The following is a 22,191-nucleotide window of genomic DNA, read 5'->3' as shown; positions in this document are numbered from 1 at the left end:
ACCCTGAAACCAAAACTACTAAGAACACAGATAGAAAAATCCTAAGCCAGTCTTCTTAGTGAACACACACAGATTTCAGAAAGGAAGTATGCACAAGGTTATAGCAATGTTTTCAAAATTCAACTCTACCGTGGTAACAGGGCTTGTTTTAGGGTGATAAGATTGATTATGAGAAAAAGGTGCTACTTTTATTCTGTGTATTAAGAACAAGAAGAAAAGCTCTTTGTCAAGAGATTTGTAAAAAGCATGTAATTGAACTTAGCATTGACTTCTGTTAATAGAAACAAAAATGTTGGAAAGAAGTAAGAAATACCATACTTAATGGTGATTTGTACAAAGTTAACTCCAAATGGAACATGGACTTAAGTGTAAGACCTAAAACTATAAAATTATTAGAAGAAAATACAAGAGTATGTCTTCGTGACATTTGATTCTGGCAGTGATTTTTGAGATACCCAAACCATAAGCAACAAAAGAAAAAATATATAAACGGGAAATCAAGAAAATTAAAAATGCTTTGTGCTTAAAAAGTCAGCACCAAACCTGGGCGTGATGGCACACGCCTGTAATCCCAGCACTTGGGAGGCTGAGGCAGGAGGATTGCTGTGAGTTCGAGACCAGCCTGGGCTACATAGTGAGTTCCAGGTCAGTCTCAACTACATAGTAAGACCCTGTCTCAAAAAGCCAAAAAAAAAAAAAAAAAAGAAAGTCAACACCAAACTGGGTGTGTTGGTGCACACTTGTAATTCCAATACTTGGAGGCTGAGGCAGGAGGATCACTGAAGTTTGAGGCCAGCCCTGGCTACATAGTGAGTCCAAAGCCTGTGAAGTACATAGCAAGCCTGTCTCAAAAACCAAAAACAGGGGCTGGGGATTTAGCTCAGCGGTTGCGGTGCCTGCCTCACAAGCACAAGGGCCTGAGTTCGATCCCCAGTACCAAAAATAAAACCCAAAAACAGGGCTCAGTGATTTAGCTCAGTGGTGTCATGCATACCTCGGAGTGCAAATTCCTGAATTTGATCCCTGGTGTGGGGGAAAAAAATTCAGAATAAAAAAGCCATCATCAAGAAAATGAGGACATGGGGCCGGCGATTTAGCTCAGCGGTTCAGTGGCCTGCCTTGCAAGTGCGAGGACCCAAGTTCAATCCCCGGTACCAAAAAAATAAAAAAAAAAAAAGTCAAGAAAATGAAGATACCCCAAAGATGCCTGCACCCCTTGTGGTACTAAGACATATCACAAAGGAAGCTTGTTTTTCCCACAAAACCTCAGCCCATGTCTCAAGCCAGAAACTTGGTCAGTAGCTGTGGCTTCTTTTTTCCCACACTCCCTTTTTCATCATCAATCTTGTCTGATCCATCTACAAAATACGTGTCCGCTTTTCCCCGTCTTCCCCATCACCTCTCTATCCTTCCTCTCCTCTCTCTAGTGGCCAGAGGGCTCTGCCTGTGAAACCCACAGCCCCCAAAGGCTGCCCACTGTGGGGATGAGGCCCCATCCACTCAGCCTCTTGCCACGCCCCTTACTCTACAGCTACCCTCCCTCTCCTGGCCAGCTGCTTATTTTTGTCTTCTAAATGTGTGTTCTTGGCCAGGTGTGGTGGCGCAGGCCTGTATTCCCAGTACTCAGGAGGCTAAAGCAGGAGGATCACAGTGAGTTCAAGGCCAGCCTGGGCTACAGTGAGACCGTCTCAAAACACTTCCTTCCAAAAAGGTCTCGTAGCACTGGGAAGCAAACCCAGGGCCTCATACATGCTAAGCCCACTGAACTGCAACAGTCCCAGCTCACGTTCTTATCTTTTCAAAAGCCACCTCCTCAGTAATCTCTACCTGCAATCCAGTTCCATGCCATCTCATTGCTTCCTCCACACATTTTCTTCTTTTCCACAGCATAACTTGAAGGGACTTCTTTTCTGCTGAAGTCTCCTTCCTCCATGCTACAACTGGAAATCTGTACAAGGGCAGGAACCATGACTGATCTGTTCACCTGTTAGGGGAGTAGTTTGCTGGGCTCCTGAACGTGTAGAAGCAATCAGAGGCAGGTGGAGATGCCAGTTTGTAGTGCTATCTGCAGGACTTTCAGAGGAAGAATTCATGTGGCATGCTCCACAGGGAGATGGACTCCGCTTAGGTATTAAGAGACCAGAGCGGCTAGCTGTTTCCCTAGGGAGAGAGATGTGCAAGTTGCCTCAAAGCACCTGATGACTGGCTCTGCGGGTTTCTCATGGCTCAGCTTCAAAGGTCCTGGTCCACGACTGGCTGGCCCTGTTGCTTTTGCGCCTGTGGAGGCAGCACAACACTGTGGAGTGTGTTGGGGCACAGTTGCTCACCTCAGCACAGCTAGGAAGCAAGAGAGGAAGGGCTGGCTCCCAATACCCTCTCCAGGGCAGTACCCTACTGTCCCCCAAGGAGGCCCCAGTTAGTGCCACTGGGTGGGGAACAAGACTTTAGGTTATGGGTCTTGGGGCTTTTACCAAACCCTAAGAAGACAAATTGCTTTTGGTTCCTCCACTCCTTCCTGCCTCCTTCAGAAACCTAAGGCAGAAGATGGACAAGGCCTTCAAAGCCCAAGACAGCCTGGGCTACACTATTAAAACAAAACTGAGGCCACCCGATACCCGTGTCTAAATTTTATTCAACTTTATTAAAAACCAAAACTACAGAAACAAAAACTGAATGTACAAATAAGCAAGTGGAAGAAGTGGTCAGGTAGGCACACACAGATTAAAACAGTAAGGGCAACTGACAACGGACACGAGACCCCCCGACTCCACGCCCGGTGATCACAGGGCCGGCGCGCACCACGCTAGCCACCTGAGCACCTTCTCCACAGGCTCAGAGCCCGAGGGAAGGGACCAGGTGCCAGAAAAAGACTCCAAACACCTGGCAGGCACTCTGAGGCCAGAGGTGGCAGAAGCAGCCCAGACAAAAAACCCACGCCAACAAGATGGCAACAGCTGTCTTAACAAGTCCCTAGCCACCTACAACACAGACGGCACCTTGAGCACAGTGACCAATGCAAGGCACTGCCTGCAGACACTGTGCTGGTGTCAGGCTGCGGAGGAGGTGGGACAGAAATCCTGGCAAAAGGCCACCCAGAGGTGAGGAGCAGACAGTGGACCTCAGACACGACCACTGTTGCTCAGCCCAGGACACCCTGGTGAGGGCCGGCCACAAACCTCAACCCCAACACACTGAGTCTCTGGGAGGTGTGAATCCGTGTCCAGAAAGCAGAGGCAGACCAAGCACTTGGGGTAATGTCCTCAACCAGAGTCATCACAAGAGCCACTGTGGACGGCCCAGGGCTCAGAACTGCTGAAGGATCACCTTCCGCTTTAGGTCGCGGGTGAACTTGTTCATCCTGAAGAGCTCGCTGTCGTAGAAAGCGGAAAGGTTGTGGATGTTGATCTGCCGGGCCTGAAACAAGCATCAACAAGCTGTGAGCACAGGAGGGTGACCCGTTTCCTGGGACTTCCGGTTTCTCCACTGCCCACTAGGCCTGTACCTTGTCCACCAAGTCCTTCTCAGGCACCTCGATCGTGTCCTGCTGGGCCCCAAAGCGGTTGCGCTGATAGGTCACCTGCTCTGCCACCAGCTGCTTCAGAATGAAGAGCAACAGCTCATTGTTGTCTCGCCGGAATGAGAGATAGCGGGCAAAGGTCTGCAGAAAGAGCACAAATCAAACACCACCCCCTGCCATCTCTGCCACACTCCCTCAACATGGGCTCCAAGCAGACAGGGCGGGAGCCAGGCAGCACCCCGGCAGGACGACCACCCCGGGGTCCTGGTCAGAGCCCTCAGTGTCACCCACCTTGCGCATGCTGCGCATGACGCTAAACTTCTGCGTGTCAATGAAGCTCTCCAGCATCACGCGGATGGCCATGTTGACGTCGTCCTCCATCACGTAGTCCCGCAGGTGGATGCGTGCGTGGGCCTCTGCCATGCGGATCATGGACTCGATGTGCCGCACCGTGATGGGGATGCTGCCTGTGGCCTGGTGGGAAGCATGGGGCGGGTCTTCCTCAGGCAAGACGGAGACAGGAAGGGGAAGACGGGGCAGCCAGGACCAAGGAGAACAGTGACAGAGACAGGAGCACCTAAGCTGGGGGAAGCTGAGGACTATGCTGTGTCCCCAGGACACCCAGCTAGGTTGCACCTCAAGGTCTGTTATACTTACAGCCAGCTCTGCTGGTTATCAGCAGAAATGCAGAATCCACAGCAATGTTAAGTAACAACAACAACAAAAAAACGTTATGGATATGGTAACTAAGGTGAAATGCTCTGGTCAAGTTACAAGGCACAAAACAAAAAATTTGAGGTCACGACCTAGAGTGAGTGACACTGAACCACCTGAGGACTCTGGGTACTGACTGCTGAGGGGTGCTGGGAGCCCCGTCCCACTGTGATGAACCAAACAGTTCAGACCCTGAGTTCATCTGGGTGAGAGCATGAAGTCACTAAGGAACCTCATCTGAGGATGACGAGATGGGGCGAACACACGTGAAGTTCCACCTGTAACAAAATGCTTGCAGTATGGAAGTACCTTTATTTGGGAGTGCTGAGCATGAAACCCCAGGTCTAGTGTGTGGTAGACAAGTGCTGAGCCCCGCCCCAACCCAGAAGTCTCCTGGTGCTTTGGGGACCGACCCCCTCAACCCTGCCCAGGCTGCCCAGGCTCTCACCATGGACTCCTTCCGCAGGTCGCTGTACATCTTGGCTACCTTGTCCTGGTCCATCTGGTTGAGCTTTGGGTGGACCCTCTCCTTAGCATAGATGATGTACTTCTTCAGCACCTCCTGTGGCAGTGGCTCCACACCATACGTGTTGGGCACGGCGGGCTCCTGGGCGCCATCAGCCAGCCCCTCCTCGTCCTTGTTGCTGGGGTGGTGTCTCACGTGGCTGCCGACCACAAAGCGGGCCAGCATCTCGTCCTAGGACAGGCAGCAGAGTGAGCTCTTGAGGCTGGGTGCAGTCTGGTGTGGGGGAGCCGTACACGTCACACTGGCTCTATGGAGGTACCCAGGTGAGAGGGAAAAAGCCAGAGGGGTGGAGAATGCAGGGCCAGGGCCAGGACTCAGTGGGCAGCTGGGGAGGGGACGGGTGAGGAAATGGAAGTGAGGACCACACTGGAGGGGAGGAGAGCAAGGGAATGAGATTGCACAAGGGCCACATGCACCCATACTGGGCCAAGGGCTGTACCTGCACAGGGTCCACAGTGTCCCTCACAACACACAGGATGTCGAAGCGGGAAATGATGGGCTCCGTGAGGTCCACGTTCTCCGAGAAGGTCAGTGACGGGTCGTAGCGCCCCCCTGAAATACAAAGGAGCCTCTCTGTCAGGCGAATGCCCCAGCCTCTGTCTTTCTAAACCCTGAACACCCTTCCCCCAGCTTGCCCTGCTTCCATGGGGGAGGAAGGAAAGGCACCATGGCAGGGGAGGTCTGCAGGGACGCCAGTGCAGGCTGTCAGCAGATCAGAATCAGGACACAGATGGTGCCTGCCTCCTGGAGCGACCCCGCGGAGCGGAGGAGATAGTGCCTGGCTCTGTTACTTCCCCGCCTGCCCAGCTCAGGCAGGGGACTGGATCTCTCCACTGAGGCCTGAGACCACCTAGTGCAGGTGCTGTGAACCAGACCCCCACACCAAGGCAGGAACCCTGATCCTGTGCCCCTCAACACCAGAGTCTGGACCGCATGGGGCTCACCCAGAGTACCTATGGGGTTGGCAGCCGCGATGACGGTGCAGCGGGCCTGCAGGGAGGTGACGATGCCGGCCTTGGAGATGGAGATGCTCTGCTGCTCCATGGCCTCGTGGATGCTGGTCCTGTCCTGGTCGTTCATCTGTGGTACACACAGATCTGGCACTCAGCACGCACCGGACCTATACTTCCTCAGTTCTTCCACCACCAAGGCCGAGTCCCACCCTGACTCCCACCAGCCCATCCCGTCCAGGGCTCTACCTTGTCGAACTCATCGATGAGACACACACCCCGGTCGGCCAGAACGAGTGCCCCAGCCTCCAGCGTCCACTCCCTGCTGACTGGATGCCGCTGCACGTAGGCCGTGAGCCCCACGGCCGAGGCGCCCTGGCCCGTGGTGAAGATGGCCCGGCTGGACACCTTCTCCACATACTTGAGGAACTGAGACTTGGCCGTGCCCGGGTCTCCGCACAGCAGCACATTGATGTCACCTCGCACCTTGTGTTTTCCCCCTAGTGGAGGAGACGGGGACAGAAGTGGAGGGGACCAGAGAGGGAGTGAAGGGTGCGGGCCCTGCAGATAACTCTGACTTTCTCAACCTGCCCGCCAGCGTGGCCAAGGCAGTCTCTCTAGGAGGATGAGGCCTGGGTCCGGGACGAGCTGGGCCTTAACCCAGACAGACGCGGGCCGGGGCACGCCTGCTGTGAAAAGGGGAAACTGGAAACAAGCCTCCTGAGGGACGGCTCAGTCAGCCACACATCCCACCACATGGAAGAAGGGACTTGTTCTGTGCGTGTTAATGCAAAGAGATGCCAGAGATGAGAGTGGGAAGAGAAGCAGGATGTATTCTGTCCTCACGAGAAATCCCAGGTGTGCTACGGCGGCCACACCAAGCTGATCAGAGGATGACCAGTGAGGAGGAAGGCACTGGGACAAGGAGCAGCTGTCACAGCGGCTGCGGGTCCATCGCTAACCTAACATACCTACACACTCATACTACCTGTGTGGTTCTAATCTTCTCTTTCTGGAGACAGGGTCTCACTGTGGTTCGTGCTGGCCTTGAACTCCAGTGATCCTCCCGCCTCAGCCTCCCAAGTGTTGGGAGATTACAGGTGTGCGCCACCACGCCCAGCTAATCTTGCTTTTTAGAGACAGGATTAATTCTGTCCTCACATGAGGACACAGTCCTGTCTTGTTATGCATCCTGAGTCCTGCCTTGTGGCTCCCTAAAGGACATGAACGGCCCTATAGTGGGTGAAGAGGTGAGGGTCTCACAGTGCTCACCTGGGTTCTTCGGTTCTCCTCCAAAAAGAGCCAGGGCCAGGCCTCTCTTGATGTCCTCATGGCCGTAGATGGAAGGTGCAATGCTGGCAAAGATCTGGGAGGAGGGAGGGTCCATGGGAATTGGGGGCCGACAGGCAGAAAAGGTCTCCCTACTCCTGGCCTCAGGAGACAAGGAGGTGCCAGCTCAGCCTAGGCTGCTGTGCTTCCTCAGGCCCCTGCACCAGCCCTGCCCTCCTCACTTGGGTCTTCAGCTCTTCCCAAGAGGTACAGGTAGAAAAGAACCATGGTCTGACCCCTCGGCAGTGTCACAGTCTGGAAAGCGGGTCCCCAAGGTCACAGGCCAATAACCAGGCTTGGGGAACCACGCCCTGCAGCAGCTCCCTGGGCTGTGACACAAGTTACCCATCACCACAGTGCCTCAGCCAGGGCCTCAGCACAGGATGGGAACTCCCAGTTCACATGGGGTGAGCAAGCACTCACTGTGACCGTTCATGGGGCGCAGGCAGGGAGATGAACAGAGCACATGTGGGCGATGGGCCCACCAGAGGCCCAGGCTATCAAGGGGGCCCCTTCTCAATTTCAGTGAGGGAGCGAGAAGGGAAGCCGGAGAGACAAAGCAAAATCTGCACACGTTTTAAAGACAACTGGAAATAGCAGAGCAGTTCCTTGCTCGCAGGGCAGAGCCTCACCCCTGTGGGGGCCCCAACCTTAGTCTCACTGCGCTTCCGTATCTGACTGCCTACCCACGGAAAATGTAGGTGACAGAGGCCTCTGTGCAGGAGGGCACAGCAACAAGACAAGAGCACAGGCGACCTCCATAAAGACTTCAAGAGAAAAGGAAGCGATGAGCAGGGCCCTAGACAATGAGACTCAGACGGACAATTACAATTGTGGACCGTATCTGGATACTGACTCCAAAGGAAGCCAGGTATGGCAGCGCACACCTGAAATCCCAGTGCTCTGGGAGGCTGAGGCAGGAGGATTCAAAGTTTGAGCCCAGCCTGGACAATTCAGTAAAACTGTTTCAAAATTTTATTAAAAATAAAGAGAATGGGAATATAGCTCAATTAAAAGAACTTTGGTTCAAGCCTTGGTACAAAAATTGAAACAAACAAAAGCAAAGTAAGATAGAAAAATGTGAAAGTCCACCCACTACCTGATGCTAAGGAATGGCTCATTATTGTGAAGGTGTGACATCATACTGTGGCTAGGCTTTCTAAGAGTCTTTTCCTTGTGAGACAGAGGCTGACACAGTCAGATGAAACGGCATCCTATTTTGGGTTTTTTTTTTTACTGGGGATCGAACACCAGACCTTGAGCTTGCGAGGCAGGCGGTGGAACCACTGAGCTAAATCCCCAGCCCCAGCACCCTGTAATTTGAAGGGTAGTAAGGGCAAGTGCTTACACAGGGGTGACAGGAGTAATGCCATCAGAAAGGACGGCCAGTGCTATGGCCGGAACGTGCTCCCCAAGAAATGTGCGCTGGAAACGTAATCCCTCACCACCCAGATAGGGCAGAACAGAACTAAGGAGACCTCTGAGAGGTGACTGGGCCAGGAGGGGTCTCCTCTCACACTGGCACTAACGCTGTCTGTCACCACTGGAGCAGGGTCCTTAGAAAAGCTCCACCCCTGCCCCTCTGTCTCTTTCCTTTCCACCCTCCCCAGACCAGCCCCGCCACCTTGGACCTCCCAGCCTACAGAACCTGGTGCCACTAAACCTCTGCCCATTATAAGTTAGCACCTCTCCATTACCCCATTGTAAAAGCACAAATGGACTAAGACCTGGACAGGGGTGTCTTAGCCACACATGGGTGTGTTTAAAAGTTTCAGTAACAGCTGAGCACAATGGTGCTCAATTCTAACACCAAAAAAGTTTGAGGCAGGAGGATCACGGGTTCAAGTCCCACCTGGGAAACTTAGTGAGACCCAGTCTCAACCACTAAAAAGGGCTGGGGATGTCACTCAGTGGTTGAATGTCCCCAGGCCCCCGGGTTCAATCCCCAGTACTTCAAAAGCAAGGAAATAAAAACATATCCTGTAACAAAAAAATTTTTAATGTGCACCAGGCACAGTGCTGCATGCCCTGAGTGCACCACAGAACTCAATGTTAGCCAAGTGAACTCACAGACTGTTTCTGAACACAGGGGTCTGAACGTGCAGTGTTCCCCAAAGCAGCAGCATGCACAGGTGGCCTTGAGAAGCGACGGGTCACCTCAGTGGACTGACCTGATGACAAGCTCATAGCTGAGAGGGCTGCGGGGTGGGGACAGGTGGAGGACATGGGTACTCCTGGGGACAGCCTTGAAGGCAGACTTTGTTTCTGGTCCCCTTCTGTCTCCTCCTGGCCACCAAGAAGGAGCACTCCCTGTCCCCGCCATGGAGCTCTGCCTCATCAGCCCAAAGCGATGTAGCTGGCTGGCTTTGGACTTTTAGAAACCTCTGAAGCCGCGGGCCAAGAGAAACTCTTCCTCCTGTGAACTGCTTATCTCAGCTATTTGGTCAGTGACAGAAAACTGTGGCACATGGCCCCTGAAAGCACGTGACTGAGCCAGATACGCCCTGCATATGACCACAGGAACATGCAGGACCCATTGTGCCTTGACTCATTCGACAGAGAATTGGACACAGCTGAAACCGACTACATAGGAAAGTGGAGGTGAACTATGGCACCCATGCCGTAGGGGGCTGTTTGTATCACTGAAAGCTCTACGAGGTTCGCCGTTGCTGCCATAGGCTCTCTGTGGCTGTTCCATGGCAACCCGCTAAACAGAGCCAAGTGGATCCAGCACGGGCAGTAGTCACAGCGATCACATTTGCCCTCACCCAGTGTGGGGAAGGTGGGCAGAGTCCCCACGCACCTCTCCTGCTCCCCACCACTCATGGGCTGTGCCCCAGACCTCCCAGCGCACACTCCCTTCCCTGGCAGGACAGGGTGGCACCAGTGTCCCGCCAGCCGTGGGAGGCGGACTCCCCAAGCTCAGTCCCTCCCCTGGGGCACCTGGGGGAGAGCCACAGGTTCATCTACCAGCCCACATGGCCAGGGGACGGCGACACTGTGCTACCTAACTGAAGCCAGTCAATAACCCTGGTTTCCTGCCATTCAGAGAGGAGGAAGTCCAGGATCAGGTACGTTCTCCCGGTGGACAGGCAGAGCATAGAGCATGGCCCTGATTCCCTGAAGCTGAAGTTCAGGTGCCAACGCCTGGTGCCCAGCCCAACTCTACCAGTGCTGCGTCCGCACACAGACAACTCAGCGTGCGGTCTGTGGGCAGAGTCTTAACTCATGTGACAGCCACCGAGCACCCCAACAACCAGCACTGCGAGTGTGCTCAGTTACCCACTCTCTCCTCTCATTCTCGTGGATGAGGGGCCAACCATCTGAACACACTAAGGATTGGGCCGAAATCCCTGAACTGTCTGCCTTTGGATGCAGGTTCTCCCAGCAGCTCTTTAAAATCTAAGTGTGACATGCAGCATTCCTCTCTTCGACACCTGACACTTTCCGTGTGAGCAGGATGCAAAATCACATAAATAAATGCTTTAGAAAGAAGCAGGGCAAGGCTGGGGATTTAACTCAGTGGTTCTGCTGCCTGCCTTGCAAATGCAAGGACTTGAGTTCGATCCCAAATACAAAAAAAAAAAAAAAAAAAAAAAAAAAAAAAAAAAAAGAAGCAGGTCCACAGCCAAACCTGAAGAGCAGTCACTACTCATTGTAGTCGGGGTCTCAGAAGGCAACACAGACCTGTACACCTGGCATTGGGACTTCAAAAAGCTCAAGAGACATCGGGATTTTCACGTGAGTTCTCCTGAGCCCTGAAGGATAAGCACAGACTTAGAAATAAAAGCAAACAGCGTCAGCAGGTGACCCTGCTGGAGATCAGATGAGTGCGGCAGAGCCCTCTACACATGGGTGCCCAGCAGCTTAGTCTGAGGTACAAGACCTTCCTGGGGACCGTGTTATGGAGAAACTCGTCCAGGGCGGGCAGGCCTAATGTACCCAATCCTGTAGGCCTTTGCTCCCCTCCACCAAGAGGTCAGAGCAGAGTGCTAGGGGTAGGACAGGGGCTGGCAAGCAATGATAGGATGTAGCTTTCTCTCCCTGTGAAGTACCGACACCTAGCACATAAAACCCCACGGAAGGATCTTGTTTCTTTGTCTTCTGCCTATTACCAGGGAGCCCAGTACAACATGAGCTCTGTAAGCGTAAGAACTGTGTGTTCTTTACTCACTGCACCCTAAGAATTTGACCCTAGAAGGCAGGCAAAGAACCGTCAAGGGTCCATTGAAGTTTCCGTCTGAGGCTGGAGGACACCCACCTTCCCTATGGGCTCCCCAGCTCTTGGCAGACTAGAAAGATGGCCCGGCTCAATCTTCTGACCCACAGCAGGGCATGAGCTAGAAGTGGCACCAAGCTTGGCTAGGCCGGCCTTTCCCAGGGTTCCCGAGCAGACGACACAAGCAACACAGGCTTTCCCACCTCTGTGGCTGCAAGCTAAGGAACATCGATCATTTACTCCACAGAAACAATCAGGGCCAGGGCTGTGCACAGAGCTCGGTGGAACAGTGCTCACCTGGCGTGTGAGCGGTCTTAGCTTCTGGCCTCTGCACCGTGAAAGATTCAGGAATGATTTGGGGAGACAGAAGCAGACATGCTGAAAGCTGACTTTCTGAGGCAAGAAAGGCAAGAACCAAGGAAGTGCCGAAAGCCAACCTATGCTGGGCTGGCGAGTGCCAGCTGCCTTCCGACCCACCAGATTTCTGTCTGATTATAGAGCAGCTCCTCAGGGACTCAAAGTCATGCCACACACTTGAGAAAGAGATTCGAGGCCACACTACTGCACCCACCTGGAAAAGATGCCCCAAGGAGGAAAGAAAGGGGCATCAGAAGGAGACCCTGCTCTGGAGAGAGGCCAAGGGACACGGGGACACAGTGGCCACACTGAGAGGAGCCGGGAACAGAGGGCTCCGCAGGCCTCAGGGAAGATGGCCTGAGAAAAATCAACTTGTCTGCAGCGGGGGAGTAGCCCTGTCCCAGTCACCTGTCCTTCTTTATCTACAGTTACCCAAGAGCTCCCTCAGCCTCGGCTCTCAGGGAGAATCACAGCAAACCACCAAGTCTCTAATCACACCACCCGCTGTCTGGACCCTGGGCTGCCCCAAGCACTGGCTCTCCAGCCAGAGGGTGGACCCCACTGCGGTGCTTTGTAACCCAAGCACAAGATGAGAAGGACAGAGGAAGGAGAAAGGGAAAGCAGAGGAGCGGGCAGGGAGCCTGAGAACACAGCCTCCTGGGGCAGGTCAGGGCTGGGAAGGAGAGCAGACAGAGGGCTCTCATGAACAGATACTCAGCTTTCTATGTAAGTGACTGCATTTCCAGGAGAGCAAACCCTGGCTCATGACTGCTGCCTGGGGTCGGACACCAGGGAGCAGGAACAGCAGGTGAGAGGGAGGCTCCTGCTCCCCTCCAGCCAGGGCGCGACAGGGCTGAAAACACTGGGACTCCAACCTCGTTCTCCAGCAACCCTGTCCCATGCAGGTCCCTCCTCTCCCTGTCACAGATGGGAGAGGGGCCCAGAGAGGTATTTGGCACATGCAGAACATGGCAGAGCTGGAGCTGGGGCTGCCACCCCGGACAGGGGCCTCCCGCGAGACCACAGGGACCCTGCTTCACACTGGGAATCTGGGTGACGGAGAGGACAGGAAGAGCCCAGGCGCCCACCCTCCTCCACTTGCCTTCTCTCCGATCTGCTGGTCCTTGGAGAGGCTGGTGATCATCTTCACATCCTCGTCAGTCAGTTCCCCGACAGCCACTTTGTTGTCCTTCTTGGCCACGTGGTTGGCCAGGATGACTGTGGCAAAGACGGGGAAGCCGTTGGCAGTGTTGAGGGAGCCATCATAGTTGTTGTGATAAATGCCAGTCAGCTCCTGGGGAAAGGAAGGACGGGGAGAGGGTCACAGGTGCAGCCAGGGCCCCGCGTCCCGCGGCCTCCACCCTCTCCTGTGTACACACTGCACTCCCTGAACTATAGGCACCAACGTGAGGAACACAGCAAAACAAGGAAACTGCCCCACTGCTAACGCCGATCAGGAACGTGCACCAGAGGCATGTGGTTAAGGGCTCGGCCCCCGGAGGACACTGCTGGGACAGGTGGAACCCAGGAAGCAGGGTCTGTGGGAGGAAGTTAGGTCATGGGGCAAGCCCTGAAAGGACACTGGATGCAGCCCCTTTTCTCTGCCTCATGGTCACAGGGTGACCAGTCCTCCTCTGTGACACCGCCAGGCACAATGTGCTGCCCATGCATCAAGGCCAAGCAGGCAGGGGCTTAAACCTCTGAAACTGTCTGCCGGAACACACCTTTCCTCCTTTCAACTGATCACCACAGCAACAGAAAGAAAGCTGGCGAACTCGGAAACCTGCCATTCCAATCCTTTCCCCAGTGATTTAAGAACAGATCTCAGTCCAAGATCCTGGTCATCATAGCTCCGGGTCCCCCAAGGACCACAGCAATCAAACCAATTTCTTCTACATCTGCCTCCCTTCCGGCCCATTCCTGGCCACTTACGATCTCGTCTCCTGGCTTACAGCTGTCCACCAGGTCAGCGAGGAGGATGGCGTCCTTGGAGCGGGGCAGCCGGCCGGCTGCCACTTTGCCCGGACTCTCCTGGATCCGGATGCGCTGGTAGTTCTGATAGATGGTCTGCATGGGACAAAGAGGATGTCATGGGTCCTGTCTTGCATGCCACAAGCTTCAATCTCCCTCCACGAACTGCCTTATCCTATTATCAGCCTTGACCTCGACCCACAGAAGGGCGGAGAAGCAGTGTTACTATTTTTTTCTCTTAACCAGGAAATTGAGCAAAGACAGCAAGAAACGAGCCCACTGTGGTGCAGCATGTGGGCAGACAGTCCCCGTGTCTGTCACCAGCCCTCAGGATGCCCCAGTGTTAGACTCAAGCACTTGTTCCCTCTGCACAGCTCAGCTACATTGAGTGTGGATGCCAGAGCCCAGGCACCTGGGTTCAAATCCTGGCTGTGTACAGAGCTATGACCTGGGCAGGGAGCTTCCTTTCTGCCCCTTCCCCGCAGAGAGAGGATGCTGATACTGTGAATGCAAGCTTGTGGGGAGGAGAGATCAGGCCAGGTGCATAAAGTGCCTAAAGCAATGCCCACAAGGGACAAGTTACATTCCGTGCCTAGGCTGTGCTGTGAGATTCAGTGTCCATTTTCACTCAGTGCCAGGAGATGGCAGGGCACAGCCAGGACAGGAGTGCACCCATGGCCCATGTGCTGAAGGCCCAGTCCCCAGCCCATGGCACTCCCGGCAGGTCCTGGGTCACTGGGGCGAGCCCTTGGAGGGGACAGAGGACACCAGTTTCTTGATCTCTCTGGTGTCCCTACTCCATGGCATGCTCCCTGCCAGGCGTACTGTGCCTCCCAGACCCGGCCAACCGTGGACCAACACCCGAAAATGAGCCAGACTGAACCTTTTCTCTTTGTAAGTTTGTCTTGTTTTTTATTTTAAATAAACCCTTGGGTTGAGGGCTGACTTTCAACAGATGGCAGTGAGGGAGCTGCTCTGCTATGCATGAGTACCTGACCTAGAAGCAAGTCATCTATGAATGGTTTAGCGCCAGGTTCCCCAGATATGCGCTATGTGATGGTGAGAGAGGCAGCCCCCTTTCTGGCTGCACCCTGGTTTAAAATCACTCCTGTTCAAGGCAAAGATGGAAAGCTGGTGCCCTGAACAGAGGCCTCTGCTCACCTGGTGAGTTTCAAGAGAAGCCATATACTTGGATGTTTTGGATTCAACTGCCCGACGTGAAGAGTGGCTTGAATTTTGAGAGCCCTGTGCTGGCCTGTTCGCAGGGGCACCCTGAGCCAGCACAAGGGGACCTGAGACAGGAAGGACTGAGGACAGCAAGACCTACGTGCTCTCACCTCCTCCATGTTGACTTCAAAGGGGCCCACGGACTGGCACTCGGGGCAGGAGCCTGGCTTCACCTCCTGGTTCTGGGACTGGCAGAAGGGCCCGAGCACGAAGCTGCACTTGTTGCAATTGTACTTGACCATGCTGAGCTGTGGCAGGACACCTGTGCAGCTGGTCACCACGCCGCTCGTGCGGATCAGCTGGTTCAGGTGCAGCTGCCTGGGGAGAGCCGGCACGTCAGGGAGGGCCTGAATGGACCCTGAGGACTTGCTCCTTTACCCCCTGGCCTCCCTGTGCTCACTGACCTCAGAGAGCGCAGTTCCTCTACCAGCGGCAGGTGGGAGATGCGGACGTGGATGTGGCTGGCGATGCGGTCGTACTTGGGGTACATGGCCAGCACCACCTCCAGGGCAGCCTCGTCAAAGATCTGCAGCAGCTCGGCTGGTGCCTCAGGCAGGAAGTAGGCCAGGACATGCTCCCGGGCTGCCAGGTCCTCGTAGTTCACCACCAGGCTCTCACGGTTCTCTGGGGATAAGGGCAAAGGCTGGGTGAGGGCCACGCTGGCTCACAGAGGTGTCTCCCTGTCACCGTGACCTCTGCATAAGTGAGGCCAACCCAGCCAAGTGGTGACTGAGCCTGAACACCCAGCCTCCACCTTCAGGTCCACACCTCAGCTCTGTAACTTAGATAAGCAACACAACCCAGGCCTCCACTTGCCTTTCAGTCAAGTGGGCGTGTCCCACTGTGGAAATGGGGGTGGGGGATGAGATAGGAACAAAGGGCCTTAGGGCTACAACCCCTGAAGGCTAACAAGGCCCAGGGAGGAAACCTATAAAGACAAGCTGTGCCACACAGGAGACAAAAGGGAGAAGGGAATTTGGGAACCAAGGTCTGCCTATCCTCTTTAAAGCCAATTACTACACAGAAAAATGGTGCTACTTCTTTATTTCGAGGTATGGTCTAGCTCAGTTACCAAGTTGCCTAGGTGAGGCTAGAACTCTGAGATCCTCCTGCCTCAGCCTCCCGACCAGAACAGTTAGGCTTACAGCATGGCTTGTGTTGCTACTTTCTGATCAAAGTCGTGATCCAAGGGCCTGAGAGTGTAGCTCAGTGGTACAGCACATGCTTAATTAATACGTGCAAGTTCCCTGAGTTCAATCCCTAGCACTAAAAAGAATGCTAAATAACATCAATTTTACCTTAAATCTGCCCACGTTTAACGTGTCAAAAACCACAGGGTGGGGTGGGGGTCCTAGCACAGACTCTCCATACACCTGCAATCCTAAGACAGTGACTTCAGCTTTGGGCCTGAGCTCCTGTTTAGCTGTGGACATGTCACCCTGCTCCATCACTGCTCCCTGCAGGGCCGAGGACACACCTTTGCACATGTCACTGATGCGCTCCTTGAAGACGTTGTGGCCGTGGCTGTCCACGTGGGTGCGCAGGAAGTTCTTGAAGCGGTGGTGGATCTCCAGCCGGGGGCCCGCCATGCTCACCCACTCGCGCACGGAGTGGCCCTTGAGGTCCTCCAGGTTCTCGATGCTCTCAATCATCTCCTCGTCCTCCTCGCCGTCTTCTGTGGCTCGTTCGACCTGGCGGCGCTTGCGGCTGGGGCGCTCCTCGTCCTCCTCATCGCTGTCTGGGGGCATGGGCGAGGGACAGCTAGGGTGAAGCCTCTCCCGGCACCTTCCACTCCTCCCTGGACCTCCTCCAGCATGGCAGATGGCAGGACTTACCGTACAGGAGCCCCCGGCGCATGCGACCCAGGCCCCGGCCAGCCTCCCGGTCACGCTGCCGCATGACCCTCTCGGCTGCCTCCCTCTGACTGGCTGTCAGCTCCTCCACGTCCTCGTCATCCAGGGCCAGCCCTTCAGCCTCATAGGCATCCAGCTCAGGGATGGCACGGTAATCCCTGACAAAAGCCCCAAAGTGATGCAGTTGGTCTCCAAACATCCATCCAGGAAACAGGCCTGCTCCCCAAGGCTCAGGAGCTCCAGCCTGGCCAGGACTGGAGCCTCCAGATCAGGACACAAAAGCTTTAAAACAGTAACCTAACCTTGCTTGTTGGCAAGTGTATTGCACTGTGTTCCAGCATGCAGGCTCTAGGAACTTCAATCTGCATCTACAATGTTTCTAACGTACTTCCTGGTACAAACTTGATACAATAAACATTTGCTGACAGACTCTCAAATGGACTCATCAGACCCACTCCTATGCAACCTTTCTTTGAAAAGTCACAGAGCAGCACTGTTAGCTGCTTCCTGTCTTCCTCAATTGGCACCTCTTTTAGGAGGTCCTTCAGGAGACCTCTGGGTCCCCTGGGATCCAAATGGCACGGAGTTGGGGATTAGCCAGGCTTTAGAGTCCAGCCTTTCCCACTTATGCAGAGCAAGTTAAATGTAAATGGATCTGCACTGCAGCTCATGAACTTGTCTGCCTCCTTGCAGATCCCTGGCCAAATCACATTCAAAAGCAAGAGTGTCATCAGATTCAATTCCCCAGTACCCAGGCCAGACCACCAGGCACAGAGTACTCTCTGCAAAAGACTGGGGTAAAAATACCTCTCCATGCCATCTCCAATCAGCTCTTCACCATCCTCCTCTTCCTCCATGGGCCCCTCTGTGCCTAGCAAGCCCTCAGACTCATCCTCAAAAGGAGGAAGGTCTCGGCCAGGGCTGGAGGTCAGGGCATCTGTGCGTCGGGAGCTCCGGCCAGGGCTGGATGTGAGGGGGTCATTGCCTCGCTGCCGCGGGGCAGGACTAGATGCCGTGGAGAAGGACTCTGAAGATTCCTGCAAGAGAAGCAACATCTGTCAAACACCTAGGAGGAGGTGGGCTGATTTCACTTCCTTTCGGCCAGGCGACCTTCCTTGCCTGTGGCGACTGGGTTCCCAAAAGCCCCAAACCTCTCCAGTTTCCAAGCCTGCTGCTCCCTCCCAGGCAATGGCCCTCAGCTTTGCGACACTGGTGTTATTTCCTCGCAGTCCGATCTCCCACAGGTCCTTGAGTCTTGTTCATGAAAAATTACTGAGGCCAGGTGCTTTTTCAACCTATGCACCGTCCATCCCTTCCCCCTTAGGCGGGCGGACATTCAACCACCTAAGGAATTATCATGTGCCAGGTAAAGCGAGCGCCACCAGGTCGTCTGGACTCCACAGGCTGGTGGTGGGACTTGGCGGTAAAAAAGCCCAAGGGACAAAGAAAATCACAGGAAGAGGTGGGCAAGACAGGGGACTTGGCCAGGAGAGCTGACGAGCCCAGGCCTGAGCCAGACGGAGGGGTCGCGCCGGCCCGCTGGAGGGATTAGGTCAGGTGCGTCTGGGTCCTGGGAAGCTCCCAGGCCGACAGACCCCGGCCGGCGACCCAGGTGCTCACGCCCCCGCGCCCGGTCCGGTTTGACCCCCGCCGTTCTTAGCCCGCTAGCTCACCGCCATCGCAGCGTTGCTCTCTGCTCTGCTCCCGCAACAAGCAGTTTTCGCGCGAAAAGCGACCCACGTGACCCCCGCGAGCCGGGAAGCGCCGGGAGGGACGAAACGTCATAACGCCGGCGTCCATTTGCGTCTGGCGCGCGGGGCGGGGGTGTGCGCGCATGCTCGGGGGCTGGAAGTCTGCCACGCCCTCAGGGCTATAAGCCCCGCCCACACCTCCCAACCGCCCAGTCTTCCTTCTGCCCTTCCACAGCTGAAGTGTGGGAGGTGGAGATGCTGCAACGGGCAACGAGGACCAGGCCATCGCCTCATTGCGTGACGCTAGCCAAGGCATGGCCATCTGACAGACCAGGCAACCGAGACCCAGAGCCTGGCTTTCTGAGCACTTCTTCCTGTTTTATGGGCAGTCTCAACTTCTCCAAAATCTCTAAGCACCCAAGCTCTCTGGATTTTGCAGGAAGTCAAACTGAGGTTCAAGGGCGAGTCGCCCTCAGCGAGGACGTTCTACAAAAAAGAGCTGAGGAAGGAGGGTCCCAAGTTCAGGCCCTGCCTGGCCACTTAGCAACTTAGTAAGACCCTGCCTCAAAATTAAAAAAATAAAAAGGGCTGGGGATCTAGCTGAGAGCAAAGGCCCTGGGTTCAATACTCAGTACCAAAAAACAAGCAGGCAAACAAAAATAGTGTGCAGAGCTGTAGGGAGCAGAGAACCCGGCGAGAGTGTGGGAACCATTCCACAGTTCTAGCAAAGGGCTTTCGATGCCAGGGCTGGCGACACTGTCATTGGAGAGGTTGGATCACAAGAGGTCTGGACGCATTCTGGGGAGGGCAGGACAGTCTTGAATACTCCTGCCCACCCTCCCTATGGGCTGCCCCACTGGAGGCTGCAAGGGCAGGCCGGGATGCTCGTCCAAGAGGTGGAATCCATAGGCCCTGTTGCTTGGGGACTGTAAAAGAGAGGCACCCAGGACACCAGGCTCGGGTAGGTGTACGGTGGCACCACCTCTGAGATGGGGATGCAGAAGAGTTGGGGGACAGAGGATGAGTTGGTTTCTCGCTGATCGGTGAGGCCCAGGAGGCCTTTGGATGTTCACATCTGGAACACAAGAGGGTGCGTGGGCCTAGCTGTGGATGGCTTCCAAGTGGTTGGAGCACCTCGCCCTCACACACTCCAGGTCACTTACATCACTCTGTTTACTTTTTCTTCTCTTTTTTAATTATTTTTTTGAGCCAGTGTCTCATTATGTAAGCCCAGGTTGGCCTTGAGCTTGCGGCGATCCTCTCGCCCCAGCCTCCTGAGAGCTGGCATTCATTACAGGTGTGCACCTCCATGCCTGGCCTCCCTGTGTCTGACTTCATGAAAAATCACTGTGGTTCACAACCAAGTGGGCCTAGTAGAACCCAGTCCACGAGAAGCACCTCTGGCCTCATGGTCGCTTGCTGTCCCCTAGTCACCTCTGCCAGGGTCCAGTGGCCTGGCATGCTGCTTTCTGCATGGTTCTCTGCTGCATGCGAATCACCTTAGTCCACAAACCCGGGGTGTACATTGTGGTTTTTCTACCAGGGCCTGTCGTAAATGTCACACAGAATCTTCCCCACCACACGCCCCTCTAACACGGTGGGTCTGTGTGTCCCAGCCCTTTCCTGCTTAGGCCGGACTCCAAGCTGGAAGCCTTTGTTACCCAGAGACCTTGCAAGTCACAGGAGCCTGTGCGGATGTGGAGAGTGCTGCCTCTGGATCTCAAAGTGGTCCACCAACACTGTGCTTCCTTTTGGGTGACAGAATGTGTCCTTTCCTTTGCAGAGGGTGATCTCTTATGCCCCAGACTGCTAGGCCCCTTGAGCACCCTCAATGTGTGGCAAGCCCTGTGAGCTCTATGTGGGGGTTTAGGGATGCCCCCTGGAGTGCACTTAGCTCACTGAAAGCAAAGTCTCTACTTTCCTGTCACTCCTTGTTCATCCAGCCTGACTGATAAAGTAAACCGGTGCCATGAGGCTCACACCTCTAAAACCAGCACTTGGGAGGCTCAGGAAAGAGGATCACTGTGAGTTCGAGGTCAGCCTGGGCTACACAGTGACTGTGAGGCCAGCTGAACTACCTAGCGAGACCCTGTCTCGAAAATCCAAAAATAAATAAGTAAATAATAGGGATACAGTTAAATGGAAGTCCAACTCTCAACCCCAAATGTTTTTGGTTTTTAAGGATGGTATGCATCTCTGCCATTTTCCCTGGTCTGTGATTTTTAAATTTTTAAATTTTGTGGTACTGGGGGTTAAACCCAGAGCCTCAATACATGCTAGGCAAGTGCCCTACCACTGAGCAACATCCTTAGCCTCTGCCTCTCAAATAGCCATCTGTGATACTGTTTTTTACTATCTTCGCTGGGGTGGTAATGATGTTGGTGTTTCTGGGGCTTTCACTTGACTGACCAGCATGACAGCTCTCACCCCTCTGACCAAGAAACTGGTGTGGGACTCCTACCAACTCCTGAGTGTGTCCCTTCCTGTGACACAGCCTTCCTGGCCTCATCTTTGATGGTCCTACAGAGTGAAAACCCACCTGGCCTCTAGCATTTGGGACCTCTATCCTCCCCTCTGCCACCAGGGGATGCTGACCGAAGAGGGTGCTACCCTCCTGCTTAGTGTCACTGGGAACAGGACTCTAGAGTCAGATCTTTATTAAACTATAATTTATTGTACTTCGTGGATGCCACAAAGCCTCTGTCTTTAGACACTCTCTTTACTTGAAGCGTGCGTGTGTGTTTGTGTGTGTGTGTGTCTCAGGGTGGGGTCTCCTTATGTAGTTGAGCTTGCCTTGAACTCACTATTAGCTCAGACTGGTCTTGAACTCATGGCAATCCTCCTGCCTCAGCCTCCAGACTGCTGGGACTAGAGGGCATGAGTCACCACACCCAGCTCAGAAGCCTGTATTCTTAAAATGCATAAGAAAGGTGGTCATTAGGCCTGGTCACAGATGCCCTCCTTCCCAACACCAGGTAGGGGGTGGTTTCCTGCCCCCTGAGGCTAGAAGCGGCTTAGAATTCATTTTTGCTGGGTACAGGCCACCGGCAGAGCTGGTGTGGACTTGTTGGCAGGAGCTCAGACCTGTGCTGACTCTGTGGTCCCCCGGGGCTTGGTCATCAGTGACCTCAAATGCAGGCGGCACCCAGCCTCTGGCAAACGCGGAAGTAGCACACGCTGTGCACCCCAGATGAGCTCCAGCCTGGGAAGTCCCGGGGGAGTGCCCAGGCCCGCTGGTCACTCTGGTCTCCTTTCGAAGCCCCAAGCCTTGGAGCAGAGGTAGAAGAGGGGGCTCTTGTGCCAGCCCACCCATACCATTCGGCGGCGCTTGCCTTGGGTGACATCATAGCCGGGGACCTTGCGCTGTGCGCCAGGTACGGAGCCAGCCAGCCGAGGGTGACGCTGACGTGGGGGCTGCCCAAGAAGAGGGCAGGGGCCTGGGAGAGTCATGTCAGGGAGGCTGCCGAGCCGCTCCAGCGAGGGTGTCGGGAAGTTCACGTCGAGGGGAGTGTGAGGGGACCCACACATTGCGAGACGCAGGATCAGAAACGGATACGGAGCTGGTGGACGAGGAGGAGGAGGGCAGAGCCAGGACGCAAGGACAGGGGCAACCCGGGAAGGCTTTCCGGAGGCGAGGGCCGAAGAACCTGCAGTCAGAGACGCGGGAGGGGCGGCTGGGTCACTTCCCAGCTGTGTGGCTTTCGGCAGGTTATTTAAACCCTCGGAGCCTCAGGTTCCTCCCTGTAAAATGCTAGTCCTGGCGCAGGGCTTAGACGAGGGGCTGTCATCCTGCCCCATCAAAGCCGTTCCGGAAGCGGGCGAGGCGTGGGGAGGGGG

The 22,191-nt window shown here is 54.8% G+C and overlaps 1 protein-coding gene across 1 annotated transcript; it reads right to left on the bottom strand.

The window, feature by feature from the left end:
- Positions 1-2,608: 2,608 nt before the first annotated feature.
- Mcm2 (minichromosome maintenance complex component 2) lies at positions 2,609-18,889 on the bottom strand. Its single transcript, XM_010617208.3, has 16 exons — positions 18,337-18,889; positions 17,471-17,700; positions 16,646-16,821; positions 16,288-16,548; positions 15,215-15,434; positions 14,921-15,128; positions 13,545-13,679; positions 12,715-12,906; positions 6,980-7,073; positions 5,957-6,207; positions 5,711-5,837; positions 5,197-5,309; positions 4,680-4,928; positions 3,809-3,991; positions 3,503-3,658; positions 2,609-3,414 (listed from the first exon to the last, which is right to left on the bottom strand). Exons 1-16 carry the CDS (start codon positions 18,340-18,342, stop codon positions 3,304-3,306), a joined length of 2,712 nt encoding a protein of 903 aa, XP_010615510.1. The 5' UTR covers positions 18,343-18,889; the 3' UTR covers positions 2,609-3,303.
- Positions 18,890-22,191: the final 3,302 nt, after the last annotated feature.

The sequence above is a fragment of the Fukomys damarensis genome, unplaced genomic scaffold (assembly GCF_012274545.1).
Source record: "Fukomys damarensis isolate Sample0158 unplaced genomic scaffold, DMR_v1.0_HiC HiC_scaffold_37, whole genome shotgun sequence".
Classification (NCBI taxonomy): domain Eukaryota; kingdom Metazoa; phylum Chordata; class Mammalia; order Rodentia; family Bathyergidae; genus Fukomys; species Fukomys damarensis.
Note: the sequence above shows the minus strand (reverse complement) of the source record. Positions and strands in the feature narration are given on the sequence as shown.

Excerpts from the sequence above, each read along its gene's own strand:
- Mcm2 (XM_010617208.3), bottom strand. Across the intron at positions 5,838-5,956 it reads TCATCGATGAGTTCGACAAG|ATGAACGACCAGGACAGGAC; the intron begins GTAGAGCCCTGG and ends TGTGTACCACAG. Across the intron at positions 4,929-5,196 it reads ACACTGTGGACCCTGTGCAG|GACGAGATGCTGGCCCGCTT; the intron begins GTACAGCCCTTG and ends TGCCTGTCCTAG.